Genomic DNA, 15,698 nt, shown 5'->3' with positions numbered 1-15,698 from the left:
TAGTCCAAATAGTCCAAATTAGTTAGTCCATATTGTCCAAATTAGTTAGTTCAAATTGTCCAAATAGTCCAAATTAGTCTGTCTAACTTTAGTCCAAGAGTGTAACTTTAGTCATTAATAGAGATAAGTGTAATTTTAACAGAAAAAAGTGTAATTTTAACCGAAAAAGGTGTAATTTTAAAGTAAAAAAGTGTAATTTTAAAGGAAAAAAAATGTAATTGTAACAAAAAATAGTGTAATTGTAACAAAAAAAAGTGTAATTTTAACAGAAAAAGTGTATTTGTAACAAAAAAAAGTGTAATTGTAACAAAAAAAACAGTGTAATTGTAACAGAAATAAGTGAAATTGTAATAGAAAAAAGTGTAATTTTAACAGGAAAAAGTGTAATTTTAACCAAAAAAAGTGTAATTGTAACAGAAAAAAATGTAATTGTAACTTTAATAGAAAAAAGTGTAATTGTAACAGAAAAAAGTATAACTTTAATGACGATAAGTATAATTTTAACAAAAAAAAAGTGTTACCAATGTGAATATAAAAACCCAAAACATAGAAATAAAAACCAAAATACCATTGAAATCCAAACAACAAAACTCCTCTTCTGTAACCGAGAATACATCACAAAGCCAAGTCTAATATGAAATCAATCAAACATCTATCAAAAGCGAACTCAGTAACTATGTTGTCTACTACACCGTGTATAACTTGACACAATCATCCTTTTCAAAAATAAACTAAAGAAAACAAATCCAACCGACAAAATTCCTCGCATCATTAAGCAAAGTCCAACACAGATTAAAGGCAACCAAACACCACAAATACAATAAACAATAGTACACTATGACGATCCCGATTGCCAAAAAGGGCTAACAATATACTCTCCATCTCAATCATTTGTTCGTCTTGTTTATTTTATGGGTATTTGATTCAAAGGTAAACAAATGATGAACAAAGGAAAAAAAAAAATACTGAAAAAACCGAGATCCAAAATGAAACAATCAACAACAACAAATATCAAATCAGAAAAAGAAAAATAAATAGGAAACAAGATCTGAAAAAAAAGACGAAAAAGAAAAATAAAGACGACAATGGTGTGCGGCGGATCTGGGCGTTTTGGTGGGGTGGCCGGAGGTAGTGCTGCGGCGTGCGGCGGCCGTGGGGTGTGTGGTGACGGTGGGTGGTGACAGGAGGCCGAGGAAGGAGGAAGTATAGGGATAAGCGGAGTGGTAGGCGGCGGTCAGTGGTGGTGTGTGAGGAAGTTTGGTTTGATTTATTTGGTTTTTTTTGGTGGTGGTGGTTTTTGAGTTTTTTTTTTTGCTTTTTTTTGTTTGATGAGAGAATGTGAGATATAGAGAGAGATGATGGGTTTGTGATAATGATTTAATGAGGGATGAATGATGATTAGGGAGGAATTTAATTGAGTTGAGTAGCTAATTAGAAGAGATTGGTTTATAGCCCTCCATTGAGATCTAATCTCACCCATTGATTCCCTTCATCCAAAGGCCCTTAGAAAGACTTAGGGACTCAATAGATGTAAGGGACTTATATGAACTTCACACTATATCTAAAACCCTTATAAATGTCCAAAGTTGTGAAAATTAGTTGCTTATGAACAGTAGAGCCGTGTTTCTTGTGCCTTCCGCGTGATGTACAACAACTTTGTACTCTCACCATTTCTCAACCACACGTTATTCCTCTTTGCCTTTAATCTCTTCATTTTTTTTGCACTCATTCATTCTCCATTTCTCCCCTCTGAATTTTTTCTTACTTTTCCTTTCCAAGCTTTCCCATTTACTCCATTCAATCAGTTATTTATACATACTTTCCATACAAACTCAAGGTGCTTTTAGTTTGTTCCACAAATTAATTTGGTATTGTGTTCGTCTTGTACTTAATTAATGAAGCCTTCGGATCAATCAATTTTTTGGTTTCTCAGGTATGATTAACTTGGTTTCTTTCAATTTAAGGTGGTTTTGTTCAGTTTTAGGGTTCTTTGTTTGAATGTTTGGAAAGTTATAGGCCTGATTTTGGGGTTTTGGGAGGTGGTTTATTCAATTTTAGGGCTGTTTGTTTGAATGCCCCTTATTTTGGGTGACTGATTTAGGCTCTTTACCCCTTTTGCTTCTTTTTTTCTTCCTCCAATTATCAAGTATACCTCTCTTCGGTTTATTTAATTCTTCAATTTTATTTTCATATTATTATCACATTTTTCCACTTTTCTATGTTAATCAGGCAATAAAGTTGAAGTCTTTTGAATAATTTTAAAATTTGTTTATGGGTTTTAATTGTTAATTGTTAAATTGAATTGGGTTCCCTTCGATAATCATTATAGTGTATAATTTCTTACTTCCTTGCTTATTTCTTCGTTGTTACTGCACCTATGCCGACGAGCTGGGAATCGGCAAGTTAAGGAGCTAATGGCATCACCAGCGAGTCTTGGAATAGGGTTCTACCGATTTGACTCGGTTAAACCCCTTTTATTTCGATAGATTATTGGTATTATTTTAATGTCTGATTTAGAGTTTCAGTTAGTTGTAATGAAGTCATTTGTTAAGGTTTTGTTTCTAATCTTGGTTCTTCATTTTCCGATTGATTTGTGCTCATTCCATTGCGCTTTTGGGTGGATGAATCTTATATTGCTGATGTGCATCTAAGCAAATTTGGATATTAAGCTTTGATTAAATTGGATTCGTGAATTATAGGTCTGGGTAACTTATAGCGTCATGAATTTGCGTTTTATGGATTTCTTAAAAGGTGATTTTCTGTTATGTTGATCAGAATTGAGTTTCATAGTTGCTGTAGAAGGCGCCTGCATCAGCGCTCAAATGGCGTTATCCCATACGCATATTTAGCTCTATGTTTACTAAGTTGGATCAAGACTAATGATTACTCAGTTTAGAGTCAGCGTCGTCCTTTTATCCGGGAACAGTGTAATGCCTCATGCCTAAACATAATTGGGCTTCGAGATAGGGTACTTTAATTCAGTATTAAGTAGTTCATAAGTTTCAGAGAGTACGCAGTTTATAGCTAAGTTTATATTATAAGTTCATATTAACTTAGAAACACTGTTAACCTCCTCAGACCTATTTAAAAAATCATTTGGGTAGTTCAACTTGTGTATCTATCAAAATCATATTTTAGGTTAATAGCAAGACATTAGATTGTCCAAAGACAGGCTTTTTTTTTTACTTTTATGCAGCTTTGGAACGAAATTTTATCTATGTATGATGCAGTTTTAGTTTTAGTTTCAAGAATATTAAATTTTGATTCATTCTTACCGTTTGTTTGCTGTATGTCTGGTAGGGGAGCGGGGTTCAACTAGCTGCCCTGGGATGATCCCTTGATTGTCCGAAGAGTATTGAGCAGATCGGCTGCAATGATCAGGGCAATGGATATGTTTCGACTTTGCTCAGATTAATTATGATTGTAGGTTGTGCTTTATTTTTGTACTTTCAATTATGTTCCATGTTACGAGCGAAATTGAACATTGATACTGCTCATGTCGTAGCAAGAATTTCCTTCCCCACAAATTCTCAATTGACAGGTCTTTTTATACTAATTAAAAGTTAGCTTTCTCCTTTGAATCTTTTAAATAATATCATGCTATACATGAGTTGTGGAGTGTCTTTTGTCAGGAAAGCTCTTAAGGTTTATCAGTTCAGAAAATTTCTCACATTGTGGCCTGTGATGCAGGTGAGAATATACTTACCTTGTTATGCATTTTTGAGGAACTACTTGAAAGATTTTATAGAGCAACATGCCGACTTCATATTCTCATTAGTTGCTGGATCTTAATTAGTTTATTAATGTAAGATTTGTTTCATTTGATTCCTAAATATTGGCTCTTTCATTTGTTCCATACATAATTAACTAAAACTCTCATATTTGAACTGGAGTTTTAAGTGTGCAATTTCACTGATATTTGATTAGATGTGCTGGGATTTTAACTACATGTGATGGGTATTTACTTCATTTCACGCAGTTAGACAAAAAGAAAAGTTGAATAGAGAACATGAGTAGAGCACATGTCATACCCACGTGGGTACAACTGCATTTTAAGGCCTATCGATCCTCCTCCTGGGTGCTATTTACAAGGTTAGTATTGTTTCTTCTACTTTAAAGAACTTGCTTTTTTTTTATGTCGCTTATAATTGTAACATTCACAGTATGGACAGTTTTAAGCCATAGCGATTTTCGTGAAATAGTTCATATGCCCAGTGGATTTATGACTGCCCTTGTTTTATTGCTTCTCGTTTGTTTGCTTTTTGTTTACTCTCATTTAGGGAGAAGATGGTGAGCTCTAAGTCCCAATTTTCGAAGGAGCAAGCGACTATGGACGCTAAATTTCAAACGTTTTGTGGACCACTGTACATGAAGGAGGTATGAATCTGCTAATTTCTAGCCAGTTTTGTCGTAGTGAGGTGGGTAGAATGACCTCAATCTTTACCCGTCTTGAATTCATACACACTTTCTAAAAAGTTAATTAAAAAGTTTTCACTACCGCCTATCAATATCCGCAATGGCTCTCATGATCGATTTACTTAGTTTACTCACCTTTTTTTGAGTTGGCGTCATTTCATCGTTGGTCATTTACTTTGTTTATAATTTATGGGGGGAATGATTCTATGTGACGATTAGTTGGAGGACTTTTAGGCAATTAAAGGCTGTAATTATGGTGTTTTGAACAGTCTTTCTGTTTCGACTAGGGTTGAGTAATGAAGATATGAACATTGATATCATCTGGCTGAGAATATTAATAGTTAACATGATTATTATTTCATCCTCATCCTCTCCATTTTCATTTCCTAATACCTTCCTCACAGCCAAACCGCTCTCAATTCGTACGGCGTCTTCATTTGCAACATCACAATGTCTCCATGACTCTTATAATCTGGTTCCTCTCTCTCATTTTATATTTTTATATTCATTGTCATTGGGTATTTTGTTATTTCTGTAACGCAAATGAATTTTGTAGATAAAAAATGTCTCGGTTTTTTTTGAACACGGTACCTGTGTTTGGAGTAATTGATTATTTGCTGGAGTAACTGAGTACTCGACAATAGAAGCTTGTAATTAGGTATGTTTTAGATCAGTTGAATATGGATGGTTTTTGAAGTGGAAGTTGAAGTTAGGTTAGATATCCCATCCACCTTATTGCTATGAAGATTTTGGTATTGCTTCTCTTTGTGTTCACTTAGAAGTAGAACAACCTCGTGAGACTATAACCTGAGTTATGCCAACTGAGTACTCGGCAATAGAAGCTTGTAATTATGGTGTTTTGATCAATCTTTCTGTCTCGGCTAGGATTGACTATGAAGATATGAACATTGATATCATCTGGCACAAAATATTGGTTTTGAGTACTCGATTTGCTTCGTCAAACATGTATTTTCCTTTCTTAGTTTATGTTCTGTAGCCCGAGTTATGCCAACTGAGTACTCGGTGAGTCTCAATTTATGAGCTGGAAATATGTTGAGTATTTGAGGTAAGATGTTGGTTACCTACTGAGTGTTGACAACTTGCGACGAGTACGATATTTTTGATTATTTTTTAGTTTGGACAAGTTCGTTTACAATATGATTAAGTTTGTTGGTTTAATTTGTAGGTACACAGATGGCGTGATGAGAGACGCTTCTTGAAATTGTTTATACGTGAACTCAGTTAATTATGGAATTAATTATGGCGTCGGACGAGGCTTCTAAATGGATCATTTGTAGGCCGGGTAAGTTAATTGTGGTAATCCACGAATTTGCACTGATTCACCAGTCTATATTACTAAATGTAATAGGCTCTTTTAGTTATGTACGGAGTATTTAATATTGTTACGAATGCTATTTCTCTGGTTCTGGGATGCTAATTAGTTTTTGCTGGTTGTGTTTGTGCTCCACAGTAGTAACTGCAATTGACTAGAGGCAATCACGGAATGAGCAATTGAATCCCGTGCAGGCCTGTGTGCTGAGGAGTGAGGACAATACAGGTATGCAACTACTAGCTGGTGTAATCTCATTTTACTACAGGCATGCTTTTTATTGACTGCCAATTTTTTGAACCCGATTTTTCCTATGGTAAGATTTTTACTCCATTGAATAAACCTTAGTACTGCTACAAGGAAAGGGAAGAACTAGATGTGATTTGTGAATATGTGATCATAACGTGCGCTTCCCTCTTCGTGCAGGTCTTAAGGCAACTTTAGTCATCTAGCCAACTAAACAGGATACTTGTAGGCACAGCCCACACTGAGGAGAAAAATGGTACTTCCTCTATTGCATCAGTTAATTTGTGTATTTCGTTTTCTAATGATTCATCCAATAGTTTACGTTTACGTTTACGTTTACTTTATAGGCAGGTTTTGTACGGTCGAGAATGCTTGCTGAACTCTACTCTTACTTGCATAAGCTCTAATAAATAAGAGTAGAAGGCAAACACAAACTATTCAGTTAGACAGAGAGAGTATAGTTTAATCAACGACAATCTTGACAAAGTTAGGAATCTTTTCTTTTAAGCCAACAATACTATTAGAATAACTTCAAACACTACGGCAGAAAAATCAAGAAGAAAAGAATACTCCCCCTCAGGCCTCAACTCTTCTAATGTTCTTCATCAAGAATAATATAAGCTCCTGTCGTCATGTTTCTGTGACTCGGGACAAAGCATTTCATAATACAGGGGGTGAGAATTGAACATTGTTGTTAAAACATGACTGTTACATGTTTCGAGCATTAATGTCTAATGATAACTGTTATGTGCTTGTTGTCTTAGGATGAGGTATGTGATTGTTGTCTTAGGATGAAATCCTCATCAGATACTCCTAAATTGTGCAATTGCAATACGCTCTTATGTACTCCCTGATAAGGTTTAGAAAATTACGGAAGACGTTTTATTAAGTTAAGAATTGCATAATTAATTCATGAAGGATTTTATTTAGCTAATGACTTATTTACCAAGACTACTATATACAGAGAATATGCTACGATGCGGAAATAATACAAGGAAGGAAAACAATATCTACGACATATTTTACAAAGATATGTGAACTTAATTAAGAAGACTGGAATATTCTCTATACTCCCTATGTTATATTGTTGCGACTTTTATAAGTACTATTCCTTCAGTTCCGGGATACTGATTAGTTCCTGCTGGTTGTGTTCATGTTCCACAGAAGATTATAACTCCATTCAACTCAGGCCAAAGGTGATCACGGAATGGACTTTTGAATCTCACTGTAGGCCTTTTATCAAGAACAATATAGGTATGATTGTATGAACAAGTACTATTTTTATAAATCTGATTGTATGAACAAGCACTTCACAAATTTGTGGTCATTGATTTGAGAAGAAGATGAAGTAGGTAGCAATGTAGCATATAGTAGTTGAGCAATCAGTCAGTTACAGTAATTTGGTTAGGTCTCATAATAAGATCGTTTACAGTCTTACAGAAGACTTACGGATTATATATCCTCTCAAGTGAATAACGAGACTACTCTATCGTACATCTGGACTCCAAAGCTTGTTTCCCTCATAAGAAGCGCCTATCGAGTAGGAACTACATGGTGGTGTCATCTCATTTTGCTACGGGCATGTTTCTATCGACTGCCAATTTTTTTGAACTGACACGATATTTCCTAATGTACGATTTGTACACTATTGAGCAGAATAAGCTATACTACTATTGAGCAGAACCTAGATGTGAATCATGTGATCATAACCAGGGCTTTCCTCTTCGTGCAGGGCTGAAGGCAACTTTAGTCATCTAGCTAATCAAACAGGATACTTGTAGGCACAGGGGAGAAAAATGGTACTTCCCCTATCTCATCAGTTAGTTTGTGTTATTTCATTTTGTCATGATTAATATAATAGTTTATATTTACTTTTTAGGGATGTTTTGTATGGTGAAAAATACGTGTTGAATTTCAATCTCGCCTGCATAAACTCATATAAAAGAATGATCCTAAAGCATAAACTACTCTATTCGATAAGGACATAGGGAGTATTAATCAAGGGGTATCTTGAAAAACTTGGGAATTTTTTTAAGCCAACCTTAGTATTAGGACAACCTCAAGGCTCAAACACTACAACAGGAAAACCAAGTGGAATACTTCCCTATCAACTCTTCCCATGTGTAAATAATTCATCAACATGATTATAGAGATTCCCATGAAAAGAGGGAAGAAGAAATTTAGAAAGCTTCAATGTCCTCTTAGTCTTTCCTACTTACTTTAGATATGATAACTTAAGTCAATTGGGTACCCACCATTATCTTTTATAATACAGTTAGTCTTGCTGGAGACGGGTCGGAGCAAGTGACGGGTAATGCCACTCACAAAACGGATAGGGAGGACAAGGTGGGGGCACCCCCATGTGCTTTCCTCTCTTCTCTATTTGGATCATTTGTGAGAGGAAATGGTATCCGTCACTCCAAAGTGACGGATACGTGCCGTCTTCAATGAGATTTTGTGTTTATAATAAGATCATCCTACTAAAAATGGTGTTTCCAGTCTACTTTTTTCTTGCTTTACTTTGAACTCACTAGCAAACATTGAAGAACAGTTTAAAGGTTTTCAAAAATGTTCGGATGTTGGTGAAGTGTTGCAACAATTACCATAAGCTTATGGATGTAAAAAAGAGCATGAACATATACAACCTGTTAAATTATATACGAATGGCACGTGAATGGGGACGAGCATGCTTCTACTGGGATTTTATATAGGCTAGGTAAATGGCGGGATTTGTGCCAAACCCTAGGCTGAACGCGGTTAGTGCAACCCTTAACTAGGTCAATTTTACTAATTAAAATTATACGTTTTATCGATTGTATTCAATATATAAAGAAGGATGTCATTTAATTAATCTGTGTATTTGAAGGTCTGAAAATGGCGGAAATATTTGAGTCAAACCCTGGGCTGACCTCTATTTGTACAACCCTAAGCTAGGTGAGCTTAATTAGTTTCGATTATAGGTTTTGGCCATTGCATTCATTTGGTTGGTTTATATGTGGGATTTAGCTGATGTCTTGGTTCGTCCCTTGGTAACCTCAAGTAGCTAAAATGATAAGCGTAACGTTATTTGATGGTTGTTATATTTACTGTGTTCGTTTTGGCTAAGAATCTGTGGGTCTGAAAATTGCAGAACTTGTGGTTAACTCTGGGATCCTCTCAATACTACGGCCCTAGAATGAGTGCCCTTAATTAATTACGAGTCCATGTGAGGAAGAAAGGGGGAGCGTATGTACGTGCTTGGTTAGTTACGATTGAGAGGGGGAATGGATAGATGAGAGGGTTTGGGGAGATGAAGGGTGGGAAAGAGAGTATTGTGTTACAGATACATAGTCTCTACTTTATTTTTATTTTGCTGAGTTAGAGAGGGAGGGACGGAAGCAGAGTAGGGTATGCTTAGCTTTGTTCGATTGATGGGCGAGGGAAGGAGAGGGATAGAGAAAGGGAAAGATCGTGTCTCCCTACTTGGTTTTGTTCAGATTTAGAGGGATGAAGGGATGAAAAAAGAAATTGGAGGGAGGGAGAGGATGTCTTTGCTTGATTATGTTCAGATTTAGGGAGGGGTGGCGAGAGAAGGAGATGGGCAAACAGTGAGAGTGTGAGCGTATGTGCTTGGTTTTGTTAAGAGTGAGAGAAAGGAAAGTGATGGATAATTGGGTGGAGTTAGAGGAGAGAGAAAGTAGGAGGGAGGTTGGCGGAAAGAGGAAGGGATAAGGAATGCAGTGACGGAGAGATGGTCTATATTCTGTTTTGTTGAGATTGAGGGATAGGAAGGCAGGGAGCGGCAATGTTAGTTTGGTTTTGTTCAGATTTAGAGCAGACAGGGGAAGGGGGATAGACGGAGGGAGGGATGAGTTGTCCAGATTTATTATTATTCAGGCTGTGAGAGATGGCCGGAGGAGGGATTGGAAGGTAGAAGAGGAGGTTGTTTTTTAGTGTTGAGGTGTAATTAGAAGGAAAGGCAGGAGGGGTGTATTATCAATAGTTTACTGTCTTTAAGAGAAATAACATCAATTTGATATTATATTTTGTACTTTTCTTAGTATTCGTTCTTGAAAATGAAATAAAACAATGAAGAAGCGAACTAACTGATAAACATTAAATTTCAATGTAGAATAGAAGGCATGTCGTGGAAAATTGCACTCGGGGGAGGGGGAGGGAGGGTATAGAGTAATTAAAAGGCATTAATTATCTTAATGAAGACAGCGTATTAACAGTCAATAACTTTGGTGTGGAGGCAGAGGGGCGGAGGGTGACAAGAACGGAGGGAGGGCGTTTATGCTTTTTTTTCCCCGTATTGAGAGGAAGGAGGGATAGATGGTCAGGAGCGGGGGCGGGGGCGGGGATTGAGGGAGGGAAGACAAGAAGGGAGAGGTAATAGGAAGCAGACTGAATAGTAGAGAGGTGACTGATCATGAAATCCAAAATAAAAAACATTGATAGAAGTAAATGTAAAAAAGAGTTGGTAATTCCCTTTTTTTTTCCACATATGTCATGTAATCGTGTTTTTGTCATAAAAGAAAGTACAACATAGTTTATCTAACCTGAAATTCTCTTTTTATATGCTGGATAAGTCTTTAGGATTCAAGAATCAAACAATTTTGGGCATAGCATTCGTACATTTTTATTGGTTGTTCAGAGTTCAGACGGTCTTGTTCTTGAGTTTGTGTGAATTGATTGCTAATTGGTAATTAAGACTTAAGAGCAACTCTAATATGTTCAATATATATGGGTAATTGAGGGATAGATTAGGAGTAATGTTTTTGGTTTAACAATGTTCTAAAGTTGAGTGATGGGTAGGATAACTGAGTTTAAATGATCTTGATAGGTGAAATAAAGACCTAACACCTACCATAACGAGTGCTATATTCTGTTTGGAAAAAAAATTCAGAACGATAAAATGACATTTTTGTAATCCGTATTTGAAAGGTTGTTAGAGTAGGGGAGTGACAGTCGGACTGACGGTTTATGGGTTAAGGCAAAATTAGTAGTAGAATGAGATATTTTTTTCCTAAAGAACTATGTTAGAGAAAACAGTGACCCTAACTGAAAGATCGTATTCATTCAAGTAATTAGCTGTTTGTGGATATATTTCATCCCGTTGGACAATATTGGAATCTGTGTCTTTCTTAAATCATATCATACAAGTAATAAACTGTTTGTTTGGGTACATTCCTTCCATTTTGTTAAAATTGATATATTTGTTCCCCTTAATTATCTCTTATTTCTAAAATTCATTCATACTTTTCAATGCAGGGATAGAAGCCGTGTTTGCTGATCTTCGACACCTCTCTCAGTTATTTATCAAGGTGCATCAACTTTAAAGATAATGCTAATCTTCGTTGATTTTGTCAAGTGTGGTTTGCATTAGGTTTAGTGATGAGCCCATATCAGGGAAAGGGAGGGGGTGGGAGATGTGAGGAAGGTATCGAGAGCATTTGTTTCGTTCCAGATTAGTTTCGCTCACATGTGTGATATACCCGTCATTCAAGATGACAACTAATTTGAAGAGTAGCTCCTTGGCATACAAAGTGTACAACTATCTTCATTCTCATCTAATGTTGTTATGTGTGTTGGCGTGACGTTTTCAATAATTTTCGTGTAATTAAAATATCTGAAGCCTGTTGAATCCATTCCAGATTTCGAAGTATGATACTCATAGATTGGCCTTACATTACGGCAATTTGATGAGGGAGTGCATTCAGCATCAGAGCATTTCAAAGTATGTGTTCTGTATATTAGTTAATCTACTTTGATATTGTAAAACTAACAAGCTATTAATATAAGGCATTCAGATTTTGATGACCTTGCTGGAAGCCTGGAATCCCACATTCGGAAGTTCTTCGATTATACTACAAGATATTCAGATTTTTACGTATCATCAAATGCTACAACTTTTCGGGTTGACTTATGTGTTTGTTTTGGAGTGTCTGCTAGACATTGCATTAGTCATAGTTTTGACTTCTTGTGAAAAACAAGTTCAATTTAGGTTGATTATGCGAGTTATTATATTTTGCACTCAACAAGCCCCCTTAGAAGTAGTTTTCTGAGGTAGGAGGCGGCTGAGTCAAAGTGGTTATTAATAATTTTTTTTAAGAGTGTTCCTGTGTTTGGATTGTGCGGACATCAAAAGAGTTGGATGTTCACCATTCGTGAAATTGATGCATGTTCATATTTTGTATTATTCAGCAATGGAACTACCACAACTCTGGGCAAGGTTGAATGTGTACTACTATTTAAGAGAATATGACCGACTATAGTCATCTTCTAATCCGAAGTAATGTTTTTACTAAATAAAGATATAGCGATTATCATCAATTGTTTCTTGGTGCACCGAATAATTTGATAGAGCACAAATGACAATTCTATCATTAAATATTTGAAGACAGTGCATTAGATTAAGAAACTAAAACGTCAAATTAAGGCAACTACGTTGAACATTACACGTAAAAAAAATAAAGGTTTCTACACTAGAACAAAACGCAACTACATCTACATACATTCGGTAATTCTCGCCAAAACTGAGACATAAACAGATTCGCTGCAATAACAAATAGAAACGTGTCTTGGATCTCCGCGCGCAACGTGCGCGGAGAGACAACTAGTATATATATAAGTCCACTTTTGGTTGAATCCCTAAGTTCTAATGTAAACCTTTAGATCTTAAAAGGTGGATGGTTGAGATGATAATGAAAAAGCACTCACCCACTTAGTAATTAATGCTTCATTAACTCTTCTCTCTCATACATTTAATTGTTAATTAACCTATTAATTACATTATTTTCCTCATTAACCAACTTTATTATGTCAATTTCATTTCTTATATGAAATAGTGATTTTAAAATCTGAAATTTAATTTCCGCGTAAAATTAAAACGGTTTCTTTAAACCCTCCGTAAATCTTCATCCGGACTCCAATTAAGGCGAAATGAAAGCCTAAATTTATTATTTTTTCGAGCCCGTCGCAATGATAATAATTTCATATACCACTTAATTTTTGAAATTATCAATCTGCTCTGTGAATTGGTAGTTACACCACATCTAATTTGAAATTACACCATATTACCTTGAGATTAATTAATCAATTTGAATTTGAAATTACACAATATCAATTGAAACTACATCATATCTGACTTGAAATTACACCATATGTGATTTGAAGTTACACAATATCATTTGAAATTAAACAATATTAATTTAAACTTATACGTTACATCATTTCCGCTGAAGTTACACAATATACTCGTATATACTTGATGTTACATCCTTACAAAATTGAAATTCAACACTATATACTTAAAGTTACACAGTTACAAAAGTGAAATTACACCCTTACAAAATTGAAGTTACACATTATATTCTTAAAGTTACATCCTTTGAAGTTAGACAATATAATTTGAAATTAAAAAATATTAATTTAAACTTATAGGTTACACCATTTCCGCTGAAGTTACACATTATATATATAGTTGTAGTTACAACCTTACAAAACTGAAGTTCAACACTATATACTTAAAGTTACACAGTTACAAAAGTGAAGTTACACCCATACAAAACTGAAATTACACACTACATTCTTAAAGTTACACCCTTACAAAAATGAAGTTACACACTCTACATTTAAAGTTACACCTTTACAAAACTGAAGTTACAACCTTAAGAAACTGACAATCACCAACATAATGATATATACTTGAATTACACACTAAAAATTGAAGTTACACCAAATCTGACTTGAAATTACACCATATCCAGTTGAACTTACACCATATTTGTTTGAAATTACACAAAATAAATAAAAGTTATACATTATATACTTAAAGTTACACACTTTAAAAATTAAAGTTACACACTTTAAAAATTGAAATTACACATTATATGCTTAAAATTTTACATTTTAAAAATTAGAATTACATAATATACAATTAAAGTTACACACTTTAAAAACTGAAGTTACACACTTTATATATATATATATATATATATATATATATATATATATATATATATATATATATATATATATATATATATATATATATATATATATATACTAGGTAGTATCCCGCGCTTCGCGCGGCCGGTTTTAAAAATTTATTTTTATAATTGAAGAAAAATAATATAATTTATATATGACCTTTAATATTTTTACCTATAAATAAAAATAAATTAATTTTTTTTTCAATTTTTTTTAGGTTTAACTTCAATGTTTAAAATAAAATACATATTTTTTTTAATTAAAACTAATAAGTTATAGTTAATTACGCATGATCAACGCTTTGCAAAAAAAAAATTTGTAACTAACAAATATCACATTAATTAAAATACAAGTTATTCGAATAATGCAACAATCAACATTATGATATCAAATTATATAATTTCACGACACGTTATGTTCCAAATCCGTTAAAATATTTGTTCAAAATGATGTGAATATAATTTTATGTAATTTTTAATTTTGTATGTATAACGTTTGATATTTATGTATCAAATATATAGGGCTCAAACTAAACTTATTCAAATGTTTTAATTGTGTGTTACATGTGCTATGTGTCAAACATATCTATAAGAAATTTGCAGCTTTTCTTTTTTTAACAACTATATATAGTGATGTTTAAGAGTTTAACTTAAATAAAATAGGTTGAACTTTATCAAATATAATTTTTAGGGTTATTTGATGAGAATAATCCAAACTATCGCCCGTCTTCTTAAATTAATCCCAACTATACTTTAACCCATATTAATCTAATCCTTGCACTCATTTTTCTTATACTACACCAGCCTTATATTTGACCGGCTATAACAGGTAAAGGGGAATCTTTGTGGGTTTTTTCTAGGTCTTCCTCCTCGTTCAGTCTTCTCCTTCCTTCTATCACCTCCTTCTTTAACAGTGAAAACATAATTGATAATTGATACCTTAATCCCAGTTTTTTGTTAATTCTTTATTTGCCCGACTCACATGATCTTAATCCCACCTTTTTTCTATCTACTCCTTCCACTACTTTCAATACATTGTTTTTGTAGGCGGTATCACTATTACGAAAACAATGAACGGTAAAACTTACAGAACCAGAAGAGATAGAAGTCGTGGCGTGATAAGAATCACTGCCCTAAAGTTGAATTTGCTCCGCTCAATACACACGGCCTCTTGGCAACCAACCCCCAGGGTTACAGGACTTCCGAGTCTAAGGTGTACGACAAAGACTCGGATTGAGGAGTAGTAACAGAACGTTGCCCAAAATCAGCTATGGAAATGGAGTGTAGAGAGACAGATAGAGAGAGGAGAGAATTGTTGTGTTGTTGTGTGTTCTGAAATGGTAGAAAGTGGGAGTGTATATAGGAGGTGTAGGAAGGATCCAGAGCCATAATAAATTGCCTCGTAAATAGCTTTTAGATATATGCAAAATCAGTATTGTAAAGTAGAAAAAGTCAGTACAGAAGACTGCACTTTCAATTTAGGAAAAACGCAACAATCACATGAAAGACTGAGCAATTAGTTTCGGAAATTGTGCAAAAACAATATAGATTATAAGTGATCAGACTACCAAAAACGGCCTATGGCACGCACCGCAGGTGCTCTACCAGAGCCCAGAGCCCAGAGCCCGTGCCCGAGCCCGGCGCGGCGTGGCGTGCGCGCGTGTGTGGTGGTACGGTCCCTTTACCACTACATATCTAGTAGTCAAATACAACTGATCACTTATAAACTATAA

General features: G+C 34.7%; 1 protein-coding gene across 15 annotated transcripts; it reads left to right on the top strand.

Annotated features, from left to right (window-relative positions):
* Window positions 1-580: 580 nt before the first annotated feature.
* Window positions 581-12,012, top strand: LOC141642895 (uncharacterized). Of its 15 annotated transcripts, none has more exons than XR_012543521.1 (13): window positions 581-2,493; window positions 3,301-3,423; window positions 3,691-3,805; window positions 3,980-4,092; window positions 4,281-4,377; window positions 5,603-5,719; window positions 5,891-5,974; window positions 6,173-6,248; window positions 7,157-7,246; window positions 7,725-7,791; window positions 11,246-11,298; window positions 11,629-11,711; window positions 11,777-12,012. XR_012543521.1 is itself a non-coding variant. In XM_074451878.1 (9 exons), the coding sequence occupies exons 6-9, from the start codon at window positions 5,665-5,667 to the stop codon at window positions 11,958-11,960; spliced, it is 375 nt and encodes a 124-aa protein (XP_074307979.1). In that variant the 5' UTR covers window positions 581-1,933; window positions 3,301-3,423; window positions 3,691-3,805; window positions 3,980-4,092; window positions 4,281-4,377; window positions 5,603-5,664; the 3' UTR covers window positions 11,961-12,012. The 15 variants fall into 15 exon arrangements, 4 of the variants coding, with proteins under 4 accessions (XP_074307979.1, XP_074307977.1, XP_074307980.1 ...); XR_012543520.1 differs by having other exon boundaries at window positions 5,888-5,974; XR_012543516.1 differs by adding an exon at window positions 8,859-8,926 and having other exon boundaries at window positions 1,603-1,933; window positions 3,301-3,427; window positions 5,888-5,974; window positions 11,629-12,012.
* The last annotated feature ends 3,686 nt before the right edge of the window (window positions 12,013-15,698 follow it).

Source organism: Silene latifolia, chromosome 2 (assembly GCF_048544455.1).
Source record: "Silene latifolia isolate original U9 population chromosome 2, ASM4854445v1, whole genome shotgun sequence".
NCBI classification, from domain to species: domain Eukaryota; kingdom Viridiplantae; phylum Streptophyta; class Magnoliopsida; order Caryophyllales; family Caryophyllaceae; genus Silene; species Silene latifolia.
The sequence above is the reverse complement of the archived record's forward strand: the minus strand, read 5'-3'. Positions and strand labels throughout refer to the sequence as shown.